The sequence below is a fragment of the Primulina eburnea genome, chromosome 7 (assembly GCF_022965805.1).
Source record: "Primulina eburnea isolate SZY01 chromosome 7, ASM2296580v1, whole genome shotgun sequence".
NCBI classification, from domain to species: Eukaryota; Viridiplantae; Streptophyta; class Magnoliopsida; order Lamiales; family Gesneriaceae; genus Primulina; species Primulina eburnea.
The window spans coordinates 2,513,751-2,536,720 of record NC_133107.1 but is presented as its reverse complement, the minus strand read 5'-3'; the positions used below and the strand labels follow the sequence as shown (position 1 = coordinate 2,536,720).

Here is a 22,970-nt window from a genome sequence, read left to right as displayed (position 1 = left end):
TATCAGTATAATAATCTATCTACATCAATAACATATTCATTTCAATCAATAACATCATTCAAAATCAACAATATAAGTTTCAAATATCTTTTGAAACTTTGAAAATTCATATCAAATTGAAATCATAACATAATTCAATTCCGACTTTAAATACGAGTTTTTTGTCGGTTATTCTATCACATATATGTATCTCAACTTCAAATACATGCTATTCCAGCACTTCAATAAATAAAGGTGCTGAAACTAAAAGAAACTTACCTCAAAAGGAACCTCTCGACGCGAGGATTACGAATATATAATTTGTTTCGCGTTTGGGTAACGTTTCGAAGTGATTTCGTACGAAAGAAATCAATTTCCTCTCATTTCTCTCGAAGCTTCAACAAAGAAATGAAGAAATATGTTAAAAAACGCATCCTTAGCACCTCTTAAATCGTGCACAACAGGACACAGCGCGCGGTGGGGCTGAAACACGCGCGGCCAGTTCTGCTCGCGCGCGTAGTTCTGCGCGGGTGCGCGCCTTGCTCTATCCGAAACACTGTTTTAGGTTCCGAATTAGTAAAAGTGATCAACATGAAAGTTGTAGTCTATGTCTTGGCTTTCATTTGCCACTGACCTCACTCAATTTGGATATCAGATGCGAGAGTTATGCTCATTCTCCCAAAATGTGTCAGTGCAAGAGCTGCAACGCACACGATGTACTTCGGGATGATTTTGCCCCTTTTTTCAAATGGATTTGGACAAAACTCAAAACATGAAAGTTTTAGTACTATGTATTAGCTTTCCAATGAAATTGGTCTCAGGTCATTTGGACTAATACTCAATTAATTATGCTAAAAATCGTAACATGTGTCACTTTTCTGTTGCGGTTCGGCACACGTTTCAAACACAAATTAATTTCTAATACAATCTTTTATTATCACAACCTATTTTCTCACTTCCATTGTCATGATATATATCATACACATAATCACATGATAATTTCATGAATTATCGATAATCAACATAAGATTTATGATAATGCGATACACGGTCCTTACAGACGGTCTCACGAGTTGTATTTCGTGAGACGAATATCTTATTTGGGTCATCCATGGAAAAAATATTATTTTTTATGCTAAGAGTATTATTTTTTCTTGTGAATATCAGTAAGATTGACCCGTCTCATAGATAAAGACTCGCGAAACCGTTTCACAATAGACTTACTCTTGAATTTCATACCAAACATCAGATCCAATTCCAAATCTTTAGATTTTCAAATCCAAATATAAAGCCAAAATTTCAAATATCCAAACAGAGTGTTAATCGCGGTTCTCATAAGTGGGCCCATTGAAGCAAAGCCCAAAATCTCCAGAGCGGGAATCAAACCGGCGCAACCGTCTAAATATTGAATATTCTGGACCCTGGCACCGCACACCGTCACGAAAAATTAGGGTTTTATTCGTGCGAAATGGACCCGATCAAGAAGCGCAAAATCGATGACAACGGCATCATAGTGGCAGACGCCGACCCCTTCAGCCCTCTCATGCTCACCGTCGACGATGTGCGGAAAATTCTGGAGCCCCTCACACACGAGGTGCTGTTGGAAATTGTCCAAAAAGCCATACTCCGCCATCCCGACGTTCTCGATGCCGTGAGATCCATCGCTGACCGCGACACCACCCAGCGCAAGCTCTTTATCCGCGGCCTCGGTTGGGAAACCACCACTGAAAAGCTCCGCTCCCTCTTCTCATCTTATGGAGAATTGGATGAGGCAGTAGTTATCCTAGACAAGGTCACTGGGAAGTCAAAAGGATATGGTTTTGTCACTTTTAAACACATTGATGGAGCTATTATGGCTTTGAAGGAACCGAGTAAGAAGATAGATGGTAGGATGACTGTTACGCAGCTTGCAGCTGCTGGTAATCCTGCTGGCGGAGGTCCGGGAGTGTCTGGTGGTGTTGGAGGACTGATTAGTCCGGCCGATGTCTCTACGAGGAAGATTTATGTGGCGAATGTGCCGTATGACATGATGGCTGAGAGACTTCTTCAACATTTTTCCATGTATGGGGAGATTGAGGAGGGCCCTTTGGGATACGATAAGGTGACGGGGAAGTCCAAGGGATTTGCTTTGTTTGTCTATAAAACTTCTGATGCTGCTAAGAGCTCTTTGGTGGATCCGATAAAGAATATTGATGGGCATCAGTTAAATTGTAAGCTGGCAATTGATGGGAAAAGAGGGAAGCCCTCTGGGATTGGGGTACCGGGGCCCATGGGAGTGCAAGGAGTTAATCAGGGGAATGGAAACGGAATCGGGGCCACTTTTCCGGGTGGCCCATATGGTGGAGCAGGCGGGGTTGGTGGACAATATGGTGGTTTTTCAAGTGGGATGAGCGTAGGTGATGTGGGTCCTGGTTCTTCAGCTATTGGAGCCCAAGCTGCAGGGTCAAATTTGGCAGCGGGTGGTGGGTTTGGGTCTGGACCTGGTGGGCCTTATGCTGGTGGCTCTCATTTTGGTGGACCTGTTGGATCTGGGTATGGTGGATCGGAAGGTGCTGGTGCTGGTGCTGGTGCTGCATTAGGTGGACCTGGTAGTGGATATGGCGCTGGAGCAAGATTGGGTGGTGTAGGCGCTGGATTGGGTAGTGTTGGTGGAGGAACTGGTGGAGTTGCTGGTGGATTTGTTGGTGCAGGGGGAGCAATAGCTGGTGCGGGTCGTGGTTCATCCTTGTATGGTATGCCTCTTAGCTCTGCTGGAACGGGTTCTGGAGATTACCTGCAGAGTACACATTACAGCTTGTCTTCCAGTGGATATCAAGGCCAGCACAATCAACCAGCTGGACAATCTTCAGGACCTAGAGCTCCTCCTGGAGGAGTCTACCAGGGGATGCACCCTTACTATTGAGGTAATTTCCCTTGTTTATTTTTGCATGTTTTGTTGATGTAGGTTTTCTGACTGTGTTGTCTGTGCATGCTGCAGCCTGCAACTATGTGATTCATAGCCTTTTGGTTTGGTCGCTTTTCTTGATTGACTTGTGTCTTGTTACTTTTGGGCCTTTATAGTTTATGGCTGAAAGCTTTTCTGACTGATTGTGGTAATAATTTTTTTTGTCCCTGATGACTTTTTTTGTTCGAATTTGTTTTTATTTGCATGTGGGTGCTACTCCTTTCTTTGAAACTTTTTATTTACTGGGTTATCAATTGAAGTGTAACTTTGTTTTACATTGAATGCTCTAGTTGTTATTTGGCATCTAGAACCGTCATGTATCTTGCTGCGTAGAGCAGTGAAAGGCTTCGACATTAATTCCAGCTTTTTATTTGCGGTTATGTTTCTTAATAATTGCAGTTTTATTTTAAATGAAAATCTGATTGCTTGCATTTGTTTCTTGTTGCCTGCTATTTCAACTTGCTGCATGTCAATGCTATTTTTTCTGTGGTTTTAATTCTTTATCATTGCAATGTGTTTGCTAGATCAATGTTGTGCTAGAGTTGTTGATTTTATCAAATGAAATTTATAGTTTTCCTTACTTCTGTCCTTTCTGATGGTGTTATTTAGCCAATGGGCTAGTGTTCTTTAGATGTCAACTTTAAAAGAAAATATCATACTGCTGAGAGGTATGTTCTGCTATCCTGGCAAAGTTTTTTGGATAATAACCTTAAACAAGAAGGATAGAACTAATAGGATGTGACACTCGTGACTCTTATGTATGCATTTTCTTATTTTACCTGCAAATATTTCTTTACAAAGATTAAATTTTGTTAAGCAAGTGTTTCTTCTATTTGTCAGTTTTTTTCATCCTTGGTACACATGGCGCTTGCTGCTTCGATACTGTTCACAGTTGATTTCTTTGCCTGATTGAAAGTGAATGCCCTTATGAAAGTGTCAGATATTCATGATTGTGGTTGGTAGTCGATATATTTCTGATTTTTGTATTTGGAATGGTTTCCTCTTTATTGGAAATGCCCAGTCATTACAAGTTGATGCTATCCAAGTGATTATGGATGTACTTCTGCATGTCTTTTTCTCGCTGTAACATAAACTCGGTAGACCTTGTTTTATTGAAATGCTTGTGGTGGCAGAAAAAAGCAAACAAAAAATTATTACTCTGCACAGCTACCTAGCTGCAGTTTATAAAACATAAAAAAAAATTTCCATAATGTTATATCTTTATCTTTCTTACATTAGATGTGCTCATATCAGCTAGAGTATCACATTCCTTTTATCTTTTGACTTGGTTTTTTATTTCACAATCTCTTAGAGGACAACCAAACAATGCCAATTATTCAACAACATTATAGTCTTAGCCTCTCAGGAATTTGTTCCAGGCCTGAATCATTTTTTTTATTTTATCGTTCATCCATTTTTTTAACTTGATTTTTCTTTTGGTACATTTCTAAAGCATTTTTTGGTAAAATTCTTGCGCAAATCTAATTTTTGAAAATGATGAAACTAGCCATTTTTGCCTTTTTTATTTGGAAGTGATTTAGTTGATTATTATTCTAACTTTTATATGTTTCTTTGTTAGCCTGAAACCTATTTTACCCTGTAAAATGTGGAATGATTTCAGTTATGATGGATGTTTGATTCAGGTTAATGAGCAGCTTGTTGGCGCAGTTGCCTTAATGGTTCTGGTGATTTCATGCGGACAATGTGAACTCTGGCTTGATGATTTTGATTTGCTGTGTATTTGGTGTCTTCTTCACTTCATCTACTCTTTTGACGTTCTTTCAGATTTCTCCTAGTATTTGAAGTTAGTATTTAAAAAGAGACCAAAAAAGGGAAAAAGAAGAACAAAAAAACTGTGTAGTGTGTATATTTACGAGGAGCCCACAATACCTCATCGTTTTCTTGTATTAAAATAACATCCTCTTTGTTCGTTTAGAAAATACTTTATTTTTCTTTGTTTTGACACAGTTGTCTCTGCTTTTACATTTGTCTCTGCTTTCAATATGACACAGTTATTTTTAAATTTTTTTTAAATATATATAACTCAAGAAGCAAAAGTTAATCTTCTAAAACCAATAATTTTGGGGTCTTTGGTTTAGGTCCCACCTGAAGGTTTTAGGATTTTATGGGTTTTAGTAATTGTGAAATGTGCACCTGATTAGCAAATCCAATTGTGCTACAATTAGGTTTTATAATTTTTATATGCCTGCACTCAGTAATTCTATTCGCTCATTTGAAAATCAAGCGGTATGATGTGTATGCTCTTTGCATCATTTATAGTGTCTCTACAGAGCAATATTGTTGTATCTCTTTGCTGATTTATGTTTTCCCCTTGGTATACACTTCAGACCAATGTGCTTACCAATTGAATCTCATACGGTGAGACTTTGATTTTCAATTAAAAGAAGAAAAAAATGATGGTGTGGTTGTACTTTCAATTATTCGTTTATGGAAGATGCTTTTTCAATTATGTTTGGTAAAAAATCATGGGAAGATGATGCGATGTTTGGTATTTGAAAGTGAGCTTGGTTTATTTTTCAAAACCGATAAAAATAATTCGAAGTTTAATATATGTTTTTGGTTCATAAATTTGTTGGTTGATGAAGAAGGTGAATAAAATATGATTTTGAAAGTCGGTAAGATAAATAGCCTGACATTGACTCTTGGAGAACAATGTTAATCAATTTTTGAAGTGAGACACTTATGTTCCTTGGATTAATAGTGATAGATTTGGGGATGACATTTTTGCTAGAACTTTTTATAAGCTTCAAGTTTTTTTTGTTCTTCAATGTCACTTAGTCGTGTGTGATATTTGCTTCTTTTGAGCTTTTACTTTAAAAATAGTACTGATATTAATCATGTATTGAACTTATAATTCCTTGATTAGGATCGGGAGTGGTACTTGATAGATTATTAATAATCAGAGCCTATTTACTAGAAAATGGTTGTATCGGATAATTCTATGCTAGGATTCTCTTGATAAGTTTGTACCTTGGGTTTATTGTTATTTCCTTAACAATCTTGCAGCTGTAACTTTTTGTATTTATAACTGCATTTATACGTTTTGATCATGTTGCTTTCTGCCTTGGACAATTGCAATGTGGAGTTTTTTTGGTATCTTGTGTTCGAGTTTTTATTCCTTTTTTTCATTAGTTGTCACGTGTGATGATGATGCCCTCTAGCCTATGTCCGTATGGAAGGAGATGGGTGATGTAATGCTTGTAGAAGTTTTGTACTTTTGTAATATGTTGTCTGTATTTGAAGTATGTGATAATTCCTAGTGTAAAGCTACACATTGTTGTTACTAGTAAATTATATTAAATGTGTCTCTATTAAGCGCAAGGTATACTAAGGCGCACCGGTTTCCCTAAGCTATGTGTAAGATGAGGCATTACACGTGATAAAATAAAGGCATATGTTGGTTTTAGACATGATAAGCTAGAAGTTTTATATTTGAAGGAAATTTTGTTAGATATTATTGGTTATGTAGTATGTGTGTGCTATACGAATCGTTGAACACCAAACAAGTGTGCATTAGTTTGTAGGCAAAATGAACGACTATCTGATCTCGGATTCACTGATCACCATGAATGCGCCTGAAGAATGTCTTGAGTAGGAGGACCAAGGCACATGTATCACGAACAACTACCCTTGGTATGACTTGATCTCCTTAAAACCAGGTGAAACAGGCACGAGCTTTCAATTAACATGGTTTCATGCTCTTTGAACAACCAGTAATCATTAGAAAAAGCCTTTCTCTGTGTTCTTCACTTTTTCTAAATGATCACTAGGCATCATACCTACTGTTAAATAATTGCAAAGATATATAATAACAAGAATTTAGGTTTATCAAGAAGCGTAAGTTACTGATTTAATAATTAATGATGCCGAATCGTAATTAGTGCCAACACAGACAGTGTTTCCGACAATGCTTTGATGAAGTTAAATTAAATTTGTCGTAGAGGGTGTTCATCGTTTGAGACTGTAGGCTTAGTAATAAACAATATGTGGTCTAATTTATTTTATTTTCGCATCCGTTTTAAATGAAAAATTACTGCTTTCAATTTCCAGTGTAATGGCTCCTGGTTAATGTTTTATGGCTATCTTTTAATATTGTCTTTTACTATTCAAGAAGGAAAAAATGGAATTTTGTTATTTACATGGGGAGGGGTTGTCAAAGATCTTGAAGGTAATGGCAAAAGATGTTTGACGTACAAAATTGAGTTGGCATTTGTTACAATTCTCTCTGATATGTCCTTGAACTATGTGGAGTGAAATTGTGTCCATAGTCTTGATTTTTAGGCCCAACTCAAGGTTTGAAAGAGTGGATATCGTAGTACGTGGTTGTATTCAGATATCTCGGTCAATTACTTACTAAGATTGGTATCTCATGTTACAGTAAATTTGGAGCGTGGGAGAAAGCTGAAATGACATTTTTCTTGATTATAAACTTGCATTATTTCTCTGGTCTATTTTGTGCTGAATCTCACACCTAGAAAGTTTATGTTTGGGTGATGCATCACTTAATTTCATGATGATACCACCATCTGAGTTCTATTTACTGGCTTTTGGCGTTTTGATTGTGTCCAAGTGAAGTTCACCAAAATTTGTGGAAGGCTTTGATGAAAGGTCCAACCCGCCTAGTCGGTTATCAGACTGGGAATTATTATGATTACCGAATAGAATGTTTGTGTTGCTATGTCATCCCTGAAAATTACCTTGTGGGTTTGGTAGGTTGTTAAATAAGTGATTGACCACAGTTCTTGGGATGTGGCATTTGTGTGGTGTAATGACTGGTGGTCAGACTCTAGTGCGACTTGATTACATTGATGTTTGGAAACCAGCATCATTCCTTCTCGAACTGTCAGAAGTTCTGCAACATGGACTGAGAAGATTCCTTCTAAGCACGTAGTCTGAACCACTAACACTATTCCGTAACTCATCCCTTACTACCACCCCAATACCCACTCGTGGAGATCCTTGCACAACAGCTGCGTCAATATTGATTTTTATAAACCCAGAGGGAGGTGCAAGCCAAAAAGAAGATTGTGTTTGAGATGGAGTCCTTGGTGAATTCATTGATTAGCAAGTTAGATAATATGTCCAGAGTAAGCTGGCACCAGAAACCACTTCAGTTGGCGTCAACATTTTGCCCTCATGGACAAAATTATTGCGATTAAGCCAAATGCTCCATGATATCATTGAAAAATTACCTAGATCCTCTCCTTTCCCAAACGATGAGACCCAACACCAAAGTCCGTGAAACGAGTTACCCTTAAAGCGTGACAGCAGCGGTCATAGACAATATTCTATCCGCACTGCTTGCGCATAGGAACAAAACCAAAGGGAGTGGAATTAGTGAGCCTTAGATGGTGTTTACAAAGTAATATAATTACTGTTAGTATAATATTACTTTTTGGTGTTACACTTTTTTCAAAAATTTACAGAACTTTGTAAAGGAAAAGTTCATAATAATTTTTTTTAAAATATTTGAAGACACTATGTTAATCCCCTGATTTAAAGAATTTGAATTTGAGTTGGATGATCAGTAATATGGTGGGTAGACGCATGGTTTTATCGCTGGCTAGTAAATTGTCGACTCTAAAATCTTAATTTGGGAAAAACCTTCCCTTGTAAAATCTTGCCAGTTCAATTGAGTATGCTTTTTTTATTATTGCGTATTGGCTTCCGAATATTATGAAACGTGACGTAGTGATTCGGTTGACATGGTTTGCAAATTTAATCTCATGCAGTCCCAAAAAACAATAATATGGAAGATTATTGATGCCACTCACTCATTCCATTATGATCTTTGAAATGCCAATTTTAAAATTTTGTTAATTAAAATATGTTTTATCTTATATTATATTTTAGTAATTTGAAAATTTAGAATATGACAATGAGACGTATAGTTTTATACATGTGGGTTAAAAATTTTCAAGGGTTTTATGGTCAAACGAAGAAATGGCGTTTTACTTTTATTAATTTATATATGTATATGTTAATGTAATAAAAAATAATAATAACTTAATAAATTGACAAAATCAATGTAATGGGTAAGCGTGCGGAAGTTGAACCCAGCAAGCAATCAACACGCTATTCTGCTGAGGAGAGGCCGAACGGTCAGCCATAAAGATCGATTTCCGATTAGTTCTCTTTTTATTCTTTTCTACAATTGTGGTATACTGGCTTTGTTTATTTTATTATCTTCTGATTTGTACAGTCGATACCATCAAGACTTCTACCTCAAAAGTTCATCTCATTCTAATGATTTGTGAATTTTACCATAAATTTATATAGAAAATCATAGAATGATGTTTATATTTGGTGAGTATGATGATAGTAGCGAAACTGATGTTTCCTGCTTTCTGTTCAGATGGTTGCTACGGTTGGTATTCTTGTTCTTTTCGTGTTCAAATTGTTGTCATTATTTTTAACAGCATATATATTTTCCTATGGACTTAAAAATGATAAAAAGTAAATGCCGGGTTGGTTAAATATGCCACCAGTACGTATCTAATAACCTGGAGATTGATGATTTTGACAGATATGATATGTAAGTTTCACGGCTCGTTGTCTTCTTGTTGTCTTCTTATTTGTCTACGTGAATCTTGGGCAGTAATGCCTACTTAACCATGAAGGTTTTTATGTTGTGTTCGGTTGCAAAGGATAGATGAGGTCGAAAAACTAAGAGAATTGTGTTCAAATTGATGGCATGGAAAGATGGCATGGAACATTTAATGATACTGTTGATGAATCATGTCTATATATTTTTTTCAGGAAATGTTAATAGACTACTATATAGCTCGGTATTTGCTATTTTCACCTTTTTTCACGTAGTATTTATACCAAGTTATGTTGGAACTTACTGGTAGCCCCTTCAAGGAACTGTAAGAAGTCAAACTACATGTCTTATTTTGCATTTTATAATATGACGACTTTTCATTGTGACAATAGATTTCGGTGTTACAGCTCTGAAATGAAAAGCTGCATTTGAAAAAAAATGGGGTGAGAAGAATCAGAACCTCGACTTTGAATTTGAAACAGCGCTCTATCTTTGTGCGCGATAGTCCTGTAAAAGGATTGCGTACAAAATTTCATTCCATATATCAGGAACCCCAGGTAAGCACCAGTGAATGCAATCAGCAAAGTTCTTTGGATCAGATCTCTGTTCTCTGGTCAACAGCTTCCCTTTCCTTTCGCCAAAAACTGAAGTATGTCCATCCTTTCTAAATTCTGACAACTGTGTAATGTTTAACACTCTTACATTGACCTTTAGCTGTCTGATAACATCTTGTACGATTCCCATAATGTCAAGATTTGATCCCGTTCCCCAATATGCTCTTTCAATGGGATGTGCCTCATTGAAGCAGTTTCCATCTGTTCCAGGCTTCCATTCCCAACTCCTGCACATGAATTTTGTTACATTTTTTGTTCGATGTAATTAAATTGTTTGTAATTGCCGTGCTTCGGTGTTACTGTACTTGATCACAAAAACTTATGATAATGTTCATTCTCTGTCATGGTCCCTATTGTAACTCACCACAAATGTGTTGGAGACATTGTCATGAAGAAGATCTTCTGAGTTACAGGATTAATACTGGATTCGATCCAATTTGCCCATGTTTCCAACGCCAATCTGTATGCGGTGGTAACGTTGTATTCTTGGAGCTTGCCAGTTGATCCATACCTGAAAAGCAAGCGCCAAATCAGGAACCATTTTCAGGCAGTATGGAGACTATATGTATCGCTTTCAATCCCAGAAAATTGCAGGAAATGGGCGAAATTTTAGAGCTGATATCCTTACGTTGCGTTGATCACAGGTTTGTACATCCACCAAATGTAACTCTCGAAGATCAAAATGTCGACTTCACTCCACTCCCTGCCATGCTTAGCCACTGAATCCAACTTCACCAAGCGTTTCGATACGCTATGATTTGTTGCTTGGTCTGATATGGATTCTATTATAAAGGGTGCCCAGTAGTACTCAATGGATGCATTGAATTCCTGGAATTTGGTTTGCAGTTTTGAGATATGAGTCTACTTCAAACTAACGTGAATCTCCGAGACACATGCACTTACACAAGCATGTAAATAACAGCCATGCAATTAAGGGTGGAGCGAATATTACTTGATTGAGTTTTAGTTTTATTAAATTATTGTTCCTCCCTAGATTTTTGAAAATTTTCAGTTTTGACGACTTATTATATAGACTTGAGATGAGATGAGATGTGCACTTTCATCGCTTCAATCTGTTTTGCTCGAACTTGAGCAACCCATGCATTTGAGTTGAGTTCAAGCATGTGACTAAGCATATGCAGCCGACAACCCAAGTTCTAGTAGTAAATATAAATTAAATTCAAACACAGGATAACTCGAACTCGAGCTCGACTATGCTTTGTATGTGGGGTGGGACACAGAGTGAAAACGTCTGATATTGATCTATACTTTGGAGGTTAGACTGGAAAAGATTTGGGAGGACAAATTAGTACCTCTACTTGGAAAACTTTCCTAGGAGGTATCCTTTGTAGAGATGTCTTTCCGGTTGAAGGAATTGCAGATTGTACCAAACATATCATGGACTCGAACATCCCTCGTTGTATTGAATCTCCGACAAACATAAGTCTTTTGTCCCTCAACATCTCCATTAACTTCAAGCCATCAAATCTGATCAAATTGTCGAACAAAATCTCACTCCATGGTTGTATGTAATCACTAGTAGTCCGATATCGTGTGCGTTTTTTTGTCCTATACAAGTGTTCGTAAATTAATTACCTTGGCAAATTGCATGCATTTGGTTGCCACCTCCAATTCTGATACAAAGAATCGGGCCTTCCATTTTTGACACAAGTGGTTTGTTTAACCAAAAAGGGGCACTTCTCTTCTCTATAAAGAGGATAACTTACGTTGTCCCAAATACATTGCATCCATCTTCAATTATTTCTTCCTTATAAACTTCAATGGGAACTCTGGCTGTTTTATGATCTCTCCACTCAAGATTGTTCCTTATACCATCCAAGACAACTCGGGCTGCCCCTAGTGTGAGGACTGACATCAATGCTAACCGGAAGATGTGGTGGAGCCGCCAGTATTGCCGTCTTATCATGGTCGGAGTTCCAGCGGAGGAGGGCAGTAGTGTATTGGTAATGATGGTGGATTTGGGATGTTAACGTTTCTCGAGTATTAAACTTTTGTTACCTTGGCTTTTAAGCATGCATATTGTACATAGTTGTGAGGTGTAGCTTGCAACTACTGGTTGGTAAATGTAAAGTGTTTGGTGCATGTAAGTTTGATTCCTTTCCCTTAGTAGATCGATCTTTTGTTTAAATTGTAGCAAAGAGCTTGTTAAAAATATTTAATTATATGATATATTCATGCCGTTTTGGAGGATTTTAACATCAATTTGGTGTCAAAACGACGCCTGTTACATCCTCAAATTTCCAACTCAGTCCAGACAGGAAATAATGCTCAGAAAAGTTGTACAAAATTTCGATCATGCATTTAATTATAACTGTGAATTTTTATTATTTGGTATTCGTTTTTCTAAACAAAAAAATTTAAGAAAAGTCGCAAATAAAAAACAATGTCGTTTTTCGAAGTATCTTAAACTGTGTGGTCTTTCATATGTTGATTTTTTATTTGTTAATTAAAAAATTTTAACAGTGATATAATAGGGTAGATCACAATTTTTTCCCCTTTTTCCAGAAAAAGGTAGATCACAAAATTTGAATGAGAAAGGAATTTATTTATTTATTTTTATTTGTTAATTTTTATTATAAAACGATTAGCGCTGTAGGAGTCACGAAGAACCGTTTACCCCATGGCATCATGATATTCATCGATTCCGTTTGATTTTCCTTTACGGATGAAGGCTTCCAATGTTGAGATGTTTCCGGAGGAATTCCGGCTACATATCGGGTGCTTCTCTCTACCTATCGCGGCGTGCTTCTCATTCGTTGCGGGCACCGGACCGGAAGTAGCTATATTGGGAGCCGCCGGCAGGATTGGCCAGCTCTACTATACTCATGAAGTTGAATCTCCTTGTCTCCAGGCTTGCGCTAAATGATATAGCCAGGACCCCAGGCGTCGCGATGAAGTCAGCCACCTGGACACCAGATCGAAGGTCTCACGCGCTTCTTTTTTTCCTGTTTCGAGCTTGAATTCTTATTTTTCTCGTCGCTTTGATTTCTATAATTTCCTTGTTATTGTTTACTGTTTATCTAGGGTTTTTGACGTTTTTATTCATGTTTGTATCTCTAGTTTGCTTCGATGATTTTGGATTTATGTATTCTGATTTTAGTTTTATCTGAACATAAGGTAGTCGCCCCCTCAATTAGTTTGAGTGCAGCTTCCTGTTTTAATTTCAGTTTCTTGTTAGGGTAGGTAAACCATTTGCAAACACTCTTTTTTATGTTCTATATTCGATGTAGTTGAAGCATAAGCAAGGGCAAAAGATGTTTTGAGGAAGCCTGAAACCTCGATCTCCCGTTATTTTTAATTCAAATTTCGTGATGTTACCTCTTATCAATGTTGTTTCTGGAATCTGTGAAAGAACAATCAGCACCTGCTAGAATCAGTATCAGTTGTATCTTTCACATAGTTTAACGTCTTTCTTGCTTCTCGAGTTCTGAGTCAATTGAGTGTTCATAATAAAAACAGCTATGCAGGCTCTGGAGGGTTCATGCATATTCATAATTGAGTGAGTCTACGCTATACTGGGAGTGCTACTCCTTATGTGTTTGTATAAGATGTTAGTGCGAATAACTCACTGCAAAATAGCAAAATAAAAGTGAGATGATTGCACAAACATCTTATACAAAAACAGAAACCCAGAGTGCTTACAGCCGGCGTAACATAGACTCACCTTTCATAATTCTATCTCCATCTGTTGTACCAAAAAGCCCAGCATGACCGCTGCTGGCCTCTTAGATTAATGCTTGGAATTGGCATTACCCCCAAGGAATTCCTAACATTACCCATTTTTACTGTGGATTCTTTTCTTCTTCTGAAAGTCCATAAAATAATGAGTGCATCAACATAATCAGGAACCTGTGAAATTCAAAGTCCCAGTTGCTGCTGAGGTATTCGAGAGCAAGGGAACATATGATGAGGAGAAACTGGTCGGCATGACCACTCTCGACATGGTCAGGGCCAAGACATTTCCGGGCCAAGGTAAAGTCAATGTGGCAGGTGTGGAAAAACTGTTTGTGCTCTCATTTTATTGTGATTAAGCGTTATTTCAGATTTGTTTATTTTTTCTTTGAACTTGTTTCCATTTTGGATGATGTGAATGTACCTTTAGTTGGTGATTATACTGGATCATTTCACTAGATTTTTGCCATTTCAAAACGCATCCAGATATGGGCATCAATTAGTGCAGATCTGATGTGGGTATCAATTACATGCGTTTGACAATTGACAACACCCAATAGCACATTTATCAAATGAAGACATCAAAGCTCTAACAAAACGAAAGCAAGATAAGATGGTGGGACAGAAGTGTTGAAGCCAAGGCTGGAAATGGTTCATCTACACTTTCCGGAGCGCAAGTCCAAGAGAAAATTTATCAGACGAAGGCATCAAAGCTCTAACAAAACGAACACAAGATGGCAGGGACACAAATTGTCGAAGCCAAGGCTGGAAAGAGTTCAGCCACACTTACAATGGTGTAAGTTTTCTTTTATATTTGTGGTTAGACTTTTGATTTTGGGCATCCTGATTCAAAATCTCATTTATAAATGACACCAACTAGAAGCATTCAAATACAGGAATCTTCTGTCTTTCTTATTTGGTTGCACGCTTTTATTTTAACTATTTAATCATATCTAATATATAATTGTCGTATCAAGAAATCTTTTCATGTGGCAAAACGGACACTTTGTTTTGGTAGTCATTGTTCTTGTGTGTACTTTATTGAGCAGAAACGTGACAAATACGCTCTCATATCATATATAAGGCTATGAATTTTTAAACTCTAATGGTTCATAGCTCAAAATGTTGAATCCTAGTCTCTCATTTCCTCCGTCCGATAATGTATGTCAACCGAGAATTTTAGTTATATCTTACCATTATATGTATGCTACTAAGAATCACTTCATTTTGAGATGTCTGCTCGGTGTTGTTTTATTATATTGCTGAATACCGCCATCTTTGGTCTTTTGAAGATGATAAGTTGATTGGAGGAAGGTTTTTCTGACAATACTATCATTTCCGAGTAGCTACACAGGGGCCACACTTGCTGATGCTTGAAGGTGGCTAACGTAGTGTACCCCAGATGTGGAATTTTCGTTTATACAATCGACCATGACTGAGCTACCTTTCTTTGGATCCAACATGAGTCGGGTAGCAGAGCCATTTTACCCTTTCTGTTAACAAGATTGTTTCTAATTATTATGTAGTTGATATTGGTTTCTATTCTTGGAAACTCCTCGTATAATGGAGAAAAAAGAAGTTAAAACTATAAGAAACGTAGCTACATGGATTATGGATGGATCACTAAGTCATAGAGAGCTGGTTCAGAATATGCGGTAATTAATTTCATGATTTTGCATCCACAGGTGAACTCGGGAAGGCGGAAGTTCTTTGCTTTGACTCACCTCAAATTTCTACTTTGAGCCACAAGTATAGCTAAAAGTGGAGTTGAAAGGTTAGGTTGAGATGGGTGTCAAGTTTTACAGTTCGATCGAGAAGGTATCATTTCTCGCTTCAGAGGAGGTCGACACCTTCAATTGGTTTAATCAGCTCAGAATTATTGACCTTGAATAATCCCCAGTCGCAATACGTTTTTTAATTTTAAATCTGAGTCTAAATTTATGAAAAAGTTTGTTGAGGCCGAACAGGATGAAGTGCGAAGCACGCTGCTGAGTGACCATAAACTCGACATCACTTGAACGGACTCCTATATCATTCAGTTCTAGCCTCTACACCCATCCAAACTGTCAATGTTATTGATTTGATACGCTATCTAACAATAGTAACAACTCAAGCTCAATTGAGTAGTTAGCTAATTCAAATTCAATTCGTTCTGTATTTTGGCACGATCAAATAAATAAAGTATAAGGTCTCCTAGCAACTTAACTGTTTCGTGCAGCCCTAATTTCAATGCCTGGATTTCCGAATTCCATCCACAAAGAAATAATACTAGTGACAGCACGATTAGGAACCCTGTACACACTACAATCCTGACATCAGGTAGAGTATAATACAATACCTACTTAAACATAGGATACAACTTTCTAACACTTACCGGCTAAATAGGCATGTTCCACAATTAGGTCTTGGCTCCAACATCAAAGCCTTCTGGAAATGATGAAAAATATCCTACCACAAGATTCTGATCATCTATAATTGATGTCGATTGCGGCTGAACTCAAATCCATGGCCTTCTCCATGTACCAACCATCATCACCAATCAAAATTACACATTAGAATAAAAAGAAAGCTCATTCGTAAATGGATCCGTGACAGGTAAGAAAGAGATTCAAGTCGTCTGCCTAAAGCATCAAATTTAAAGGTATCTACTTTCGTCTATGCCAGGCAGCATTTTGAACTGTCCTGAAACCACTGTTTGCACACAGATGCGTTGCACGATTATTGGGTATATAGGCGTCAGCCACAGAGAGCTGTGCTGCCATAATATGACGTGCTGTGAAACAATGAATCGTGTTGATCGTATTTGCGAGACCAAGCCAACACAAGATTGAAACAAAAATCATTCAAAGATTCCAACTAAAAGTCATGAAACATCCTTCAAAGTGGAGCAATTATTTGTTTCAGATTTTCCCCTCAAATAAAGCATAAATTCTCGTATAATTAAGTCAGAACTATAGGAATCCATGGGAACAAAACCAACTTCGAACATGGAAAATATAGTTAATAATATACATTGCTTTTCAGCAAAGTGCAGAATTATCCCCGCTACTACCACAAAATTGGTCGTAAATATTCAAACAAAACAGAGTAACATGGCAAAACTCTAAAATGGATTATGCCAAAACTGATAGCATACAAGATTTTTTCATAATAAAAAAAGAGGCATGTGAAAGTCTATCCAATACCTTTATCAAATCCATTCATGTCTTAGGTGAATTGCCTTCATCAGATCCATCTGACGAGGAGCTATCGCTATCAGAATCTGTGTTAAATTCAAAGCTAAGGTAAGACATTAACAGAGCATTTCAGATAAAACAAAGTTAACACAGGGCAGTACTATCTTAAAAATTGGCGTGAGCGGCGTGACAATTTTTCAATATCTTGGGGTAAAGTCAATTTAATAACATATCAAGAAAAAGTGCACTTCTGACTCGTGGAACCCGATCACTCATTTCTTTTCTGGACAGGTACAAACTCGAAAACATGAATTTTCTAAGAACTGCATACGACAACAAAGATACCATTAAATATATTAACCTATTAACATCTAAAAGATAGAAGAGCAAATTGTTATTCTCTGCACAAACACATACTAGATATAGTTGGAACCTCAGCCAAACTTTTAATCTGCACAACAGTGTACTAAGTGGGTCATATTCAATCAACAGTCTTAATAACTTTTTTAAATGATAACTTTTGTCGATTTTATAAAGTTTTATAAACTTCTATATAATCTCACAAATTTATATTGAATCACGTAGACTTTTTTCCAAGATTTTTATAAATTTTTGTCAACTTTTTATAGAATTCTATAGTTTCTGTACATAATTGTAACATATTATTTTTATTGTTGTTTGAACTAATAATTAATTGACCTAGATAACATATTCAGTTTGAGCTTTTTAAAAACATATACATATATATATATATATATATATATATTAGTAAATAAATTTAAATATTTAAAATTAAATTATTTATTCCTTACATATATGTTTACATATGAGCTTGTATGTATATTTGTACTTTTTTTAAAAATACATCACTGTAAATAATTTGTAACATTATTTTTGAATTAGTCAAAAATTTAATTAAAAAATTAAAATTATTTTCAATTCTCTGAGCCAATAATTTTATGATTTTATAATAACTATAATTTTATAAACGTAGCAGAATTTCAAGATTAAAAGTCATAAAATAAGAAATAAAATGTAACTTCTAAACAACAAAGGAAACTATATATTTTATCAATTATAACAAAAAACTTTTTTATGAATTATAGCTTAAAATCTTCATTTTTATAAATTTAATAACATCTAAACTTTTATAGAGTTTTTAAAAGTCATTAAATTTCATAGACATTGAATACCTAAACATAGTTGGAACCTTGGAAAAAGATTAAAGGATCTGGAAGCAAGCTATAGTGTAATAATTTACCGCTTGAAGATGATCCAGAATCACTGCTGGAACTACTCGAACTGCTGGACCTACTAGCACTATTTTCCTTTGTTTCACCTTCGGCAGCAAGAGGCGCTGTACTCTTATCTAAAACTTTAAAAACAGAATCCATGAGTCAGATCACAGTTCTGAGTAACCCGGTTCACATTCAAACTAATATGGAACATAAGAATCAAATAATAAATTTGTACCTGCTCCATTTCCAATTTGAACATCAGCTGATGCTGGTGCCGTATCCTGTAACATGGTAAAAAATCCACGTCATTAGGGATCTTGATAAGTATGACAAAACTGGCTACGGATTCCAAACACCTGATTGACCCCAAAAAAATACAAGACAGTCCCAGCTCCTACCGTCATTGCAAGTCTTTGATTAGCCACCATTCTAGCTTGCCGAGCTAGTTCAGCTTTTCTTTTGTATTTGCTCAAGCTCTTTTTGTAGTTAGTCACAAATCTATCAAGCTCCCATAGTGTTTCGGTATCAACACGGTCAATGTCGACCTCAATCTCATCATCATTTTGAGAAAGAGCAGTGCTCCTCCTCTTAATGATCTGAACAATTGCATCAAGCTTTTCAGCAGGCAAGCTCTGAAGATTTGTGCTTAGTTTTTGCTTCTCATCGTAAGTCATGTCCCTTTTATCGGGATCCTTAGCTTTAGGTTTCTTTGGAGCAGGGGTTCTGCTGATAAACGGTCTCTGAATTATGGGATCAACAGCCATAGGTGTTGCAATCAAATCTGGTCTATCCAAAGTTCTCATGTGTCCATCAGGAGCATATGGAGTAGGAGTAGCAACAGGTGCCGGGGCGTAAGACGGAACCAGCACAGGAAAAGGAGCAGCAGCAGCGCTCAGGGCAGAAGCTGGGGCAAAATGAGACTGAGGGGCAACCTTACGAAAGGTGGGAGTGGGCAACCCTGCATCCAGGTACATCTGATATTTCCAATATGGATTATACTCTGTTTCTAAAATTTGCCACCTCTCTTCAAAAATCTGAGACAACTGTTCAGCCATAAAGTGGACGTCCTGCCCTTTGGGATTATAAGTCATGGCATTGTGAAACACAAGTCTCACATCCTCTGCGAACTCCCTAGGAGACTTGTACCATTTTTGTGACAATCTAGTTTTGATTGTGCCCAAATCCATTGGATGCTTAATGATATCGTGGTAATCATGCAAACCCAGCGCCTTGGCATTCACAGGCTCGTTAAAAACCCAACCATGATTGTGCTTCATCAACCTCTGAAGTAGGCTGCCACAGCTCTTGATCGCTCTCTTATCAAAGCCAAAACCAAAGCCAAAGGCATATTCTGATTCTCCTCTGTGTTTCCTCCCTTTATTTGTCTTCAACCTCTTATTACTTTCAGGAGGCAGTCTGTCCTTTGCTAAAAGAAACTCTGATTTTCTATAGAACTGATTAGCCTTTGGAGTTCTTTTCTCCTTTTCAACAAATTCACCGGGCCTCTGATTGTTGTCAATCACTGTAACACTGAGCTGCCTACCATAAGGCCTCACTTCTAAATTCCGTGCTGCGCCCACATCAGAACTCATTCGTGCTAATCCTACAGGTCTACTTTCCAGATTTGCAATTGAACTCACATTTGAATTGACTCTCAACAACACCCTTTTGTCGACCAAATTGTTCCGGGCATGCTGAGGTTTGGAATCACCAAACCCACCAACACTACCAACCTCAGAACTAACATAATTGTTAGAATTTCTAATATTCATATCACTGATCGGATTATTATAAGATGACATCTGAATCTCCTTGGCTTCAAGCTCTTTTACTAGTCTCCTAACCTGATCAAGCTCACACTCTATCCTTTTCCTAAGCTCCTCAATATCATTCTTTGGAGTTGCTTTAGATAAATGAAATCTAATCCTATCCTCAGCAGTGCATATCACCAATGGTTTAACATTTCCATTGTCACTCGGAACTTGAGTTGGGACTGGTACCAACTCTCCATCGCCCTGCAGATCATTTCTGACAGGAAGCTCCGCTGTCTCAACTTCCCTGGCATTCGATAAATCATTCACACTTGACAATGGTGATGCTGCCCTCATGTTCAGAGCTTCATTCCCATTTATCTTCAGCAACTCATTTGTACTGTGGATGGGAGATGATTTTTTAAAATTCTGGGCGGCCTCACTTGAAGGAAACGGGGAATCTTCAAGCTTCTGCAGCTCAGTAACTTGAAGGGCACCACCTTCTTGCACTCTTTCCTGTGAAGAATTAACATCCTCAGCTGTCACTAGGGCATCAACAGGCAATGGAACATCATCATAGGATGGATTCTCAATGTGGACAGTTGTTGCATCTGGAATGCCAGGTTCGGAAGAGACAGGGTTACTGGGGCCCGCAGATGTGTCTGGGGAACCCTCGTTTCGTGTGGCGGACGAAATGGCAGTGACCAGAGAGGTTGTGGCGGCAGAAGAACCACTATCATTAACAGTTTCTTTGACTTTCTTGCGGATTCTTCGAGTATAGACTTTACTATGCGGCGTCCATCGAACCCTCCCTCTCGAATTCAAATCATCAACAGAATCATCCCCAATAGTCCCAGAAGCCATACATATAATCACCAGTAAATGATTGAAAACCCTAATTTATCTATAATCAACCTTAAGAACTGAAAACCCCCATTGCCAAGAACCTAGGGTTTTAAAAACCCTAGAAACAGACGAAAAGCACCCAAACGAAGGGGTTTCAATGCATACGATTCAGAAAAACAAAAACAAAACCAGCTCAATAAACTCGACACACGATTTTGCACAGACGAACACAAATCCGATTTTCACAACACAAAACGAAAAATTAAATCCCGAAATAAGCAACACATGAGAGATCCAAAGAGAGGATATCGATACCCTAACAGAATAATAATTAAGAGAAAAAATATCGAAGAAAAAGAGAGTGATAAATGAATCAATAATTTAGGGTTTGTGGAAACGAAAGACGAAGAAGAGGAAGCCGGGGGGCGTTTTTCTGTTCTTCGATCCGAAAACACTACGGACTTTCTCTCTCTAGAAAAAAAATCATTAGTTTCTCTCTCTAAATGACAGATATGTTTATATTTGGCCTTTAATCTCACGCGCTGGTTGACGAATGGATCCTAGAGCGGGCAGAGGCTGCCACGTCACCCAATAGTGACGGATTTGATGACGAGACCAACGGGAATCTGTTTCGTTCGCGTGCTGCCTCACGCGCTCTGCCACGTAGAGGGATCTGGTACCACGTGTGGTTCATTTTCCATTTCGTTTTTTGGGTATAAAATCTTTTTTTAATGGTGTCTCTTTAGTCTAGTAATTAAATAAATATTCAAATAATTCTATATAAAAAAAAAATAGAGAGGTGAATTAGAAAGATATAATTCGATTTTATTTCTAATTTGGGAATTTTGCAGAAATCCCACTGTGATGAAACCCCACTTATTCAACTACTCTTTTGCATGTTAAGGTGGTAAATATTATATTGTTGTGAGATATAGATAAATTAAATTAAACCAAGAAAAAAAAATGTTTATTTATGTTATTTTTACCAAAGGCAAGGGACAAATGACTTTCAGTCAAATTGACAATTCTAAGTAAACATCATAGCAACCGTAAAAAATTAAAAATCATGTACGTAGGAATATCACACTTCACATAGGCACTTTGTAAATTTTAATTCTCTATTTCAAAATAATATTTTCGTACTCTGTAAATCATAGATCGACGAGAGAATTAAGTCGATACAGTGTAGGTGGGGTAGCGAGGGACAAACAAGGCAGGCTTCTTTTGGCTTTCGGGAAGCAAATAAACCAACCCATCTCGGTGGTCAATGGAGAATCACTTGCCATCAGATATGAGATTAATCTACTATATGAGAAGAATTTTGAGGATGTTCAAGTAGCAACAGATTTTTTATTGACAGTGCGTGCATTCACGGCCATGGAGGATGACTTGGGATACGTTGGGAAATGCGCTCTAGAAATCTTTAATGACTTGAAAGCATCGGTGGTTTCAGAAATCATCCATGAATCTAGATCGGCTAATAATGTAGCCCACAATATTGCATTTTTTTCTTCTTCACTCCCGTCATCTTTTGTTTGGATGAACGGTGAGTTTCCCTCTTGATTGATTGAACTTGTAAAGAACGACTTTACTCAATAAATTGCAAGTTCACCGTCAAAAAAATAATTAGTGAGTTATAAAACTTAAATAATATTATAGTATCACTTCTTAAACACTTGAGTTTTGTCCACGTAACTGCATATTTCAAAATTTAATTATATATTGATTTTAACAATATAGTTAAACGAACATTTTTGCATATCCTAGTGTTTGGCTCAAATTTTATAATAATAAAGTTCAACTTTATTCTTGGTCTATATTGATATAAATTGATGGAATACTAAGGCCATCTCCAACCCATAAATCTATTTTGGTGCAGTTTCTGCACCAAAATAGTGCAGTTTCTGCACCAAATATAACATTCATCTCCAACCCATTTACTTCAAATCTTACACTAAAAAATATATTCCTAGAATATTCTTTTTGTTTACTATTTAATTATAAATTTAACAATATAATTATAATTAATGTTAATATTAGATTATTTTAATTAAAAATCATTAAATCAAATTAGTTTTTAAATATTAATAATTAATATAAATAAATAAATATTTTAAAAATCAACAATTATATTTTTTAATTTTTTTAAGATTAAATATCTAAT

The 22,970-nt window shown here is 36.9% G+C and overlaps 3 protein-coding genes across 26 annotated transcripts; 1 reads left to right on the top strand and 2 right to left on the bottom strand.

Annotated features, from left to right (window-relative positions):
• Nucleotides 1-1,277: 1,277 nt before the first annotated feature.
• Nucleotides 1,278-16,348, top strand: LOC140836562 (UBP1-associated protein 2C-like). 20 transcript variants are annotated; one of them, XR_012119122.1, is made up of 4 exons: nucleotides 1,279-2,882; nucleotides 9,896-10,137; nucleotides 10,516-10,652; nucleotides 10,747-11,148. XR_012119122.1 is itself a non-coding variant. In XM_073202182.1 (2 exons), the coding sequence occupies exon 1, from the start codon at nucleotides 1,448-1,450 to the stop codon at nucleotides 2,879-2,881; it is 1,434 nt and encodes a 477-aa protein (XP_073058283.1). In that variant the 5' UTR covers nucleotides 1,278-1,447; the 3' UTR covers nucleotide 2,882; nucleotides 15,481-16,348. The 20 variants fall into 20 exon arrangements, 8 of the variants coding, with proteins under 8 accessions (XP_073058283.1, XP_073058276.1, XP_073058278.1 ...); XR_012119126.1 differs by lacking the exons at nucleotides 1,279-2,882; nucleotides 9,896-10,137; nucleotides 10,516-10,652; nucleotides 10,747-11,148 and adding exons at nucleotides 12,592-12,841; nucleotides 12,975-13,046; nucleotides 13,969-14,113; nucleotides 14,282-14,763; XR_012119125.1 differs by lacking the exons at nucleotides 1,279-2,882; nucleotides 9,896-10,137; nucleotides 10,516-10,652; nucleotides 10,747-11,148 and adding exons at nucleotides 12,662-13,046; nucleotides 13,969-14,113; nucleotides 14,282-14,591; nucleotides 15,088-15,474.
• Nucleotides 9,975-12,037, bottom strand: LOC140836565 (protein trichome birefringence-like 31). Its single transcript, XM_073202185.1, is given in 6 exon segments — nucleotides 9,975-10,329; nucleotides 10,467-10,613; nucleotides 10,731-10,930; nucleotides 11,416-11,590; nucleotides 11,699-11,840; nucleotides 11,843-12,037. Coding segments are annotated over 6 exon segments (1,206 nt in total). The 5' UTR covers nucleotides 12,030-12,037.
• Nucleotides 15,931-21,304, bottom strand: LOC140836561 (transcription factor GTE4-like). 5 transcript variants are annotated; one of them, XM_073202169.1, is made up of 5 exons: nucleotides 18,608-21,304; nucleotides 18,445-18,490; nucleotides 18,233-18,346; nucleotides 16,981-17,057; nucleotides 15,931-16,568 (listed from the first exon to the last, which is right to left on the bottom strand). In XM_073202169.1, the coding sequence occupies exons 1-4, from the start codon at nucleotides 20,822-20,824 to the stop codon at nucleotides 16,996-16,998; spliced, it is 2,439 nt and encodes an 812-aa protein (XP_073058270.1). In that variant the 5' UTR covers nucleotides 20,825-21,304; the 3' UTR covers nucleotides 15,931-16,568; nucleotides 16,981-16,995. The 5 variants fall into 5 exon arrangements, with proteins under 5 accessions (XP_073058270.1, XP_073058271.1, XP_073058272.1 ...); XM_073202170.1 differs by having other exon boundaries at nucleotides 15,931-16,550; XM_073202171.1 differs by having other exon boundaries at nucleotides 15,931-16,477.
• Nucleotides 21,305-22,970: the final 1,666 nt, after the last annotated feature.

Bases quoted from the DNA above. Each gene is read 5' to 3' on its own strand.
- LOC140836562 (XM_073202182.1), top strand. From the start codon at position 1,448: ATGGACCCGATCAAGAAGCGCAAAATCGATGACAACGGCATCATAGTG.
- LOC140836561 (XM_073202169.1), bottom strand. From the start codon at position 20,824: ATGGCTTCTGGGACTATTGGGGATGATTCTGTTGATGATTTGAATTCG. The intron at 18,491-18,607 runs GTAGGAGCTGGG...ACCATGTTACAG, and splicing joins ATCAAAGACTTGCAATGACG to GATACGGCACCAGCATCAGC. The intron at 17,058-18,232 runs GTAAATTATTAC...AATTTAACACAG, and splicing joins TTCTGGATCATCTTCAAGCG to ATTCTGATAGCGATAGCTCC.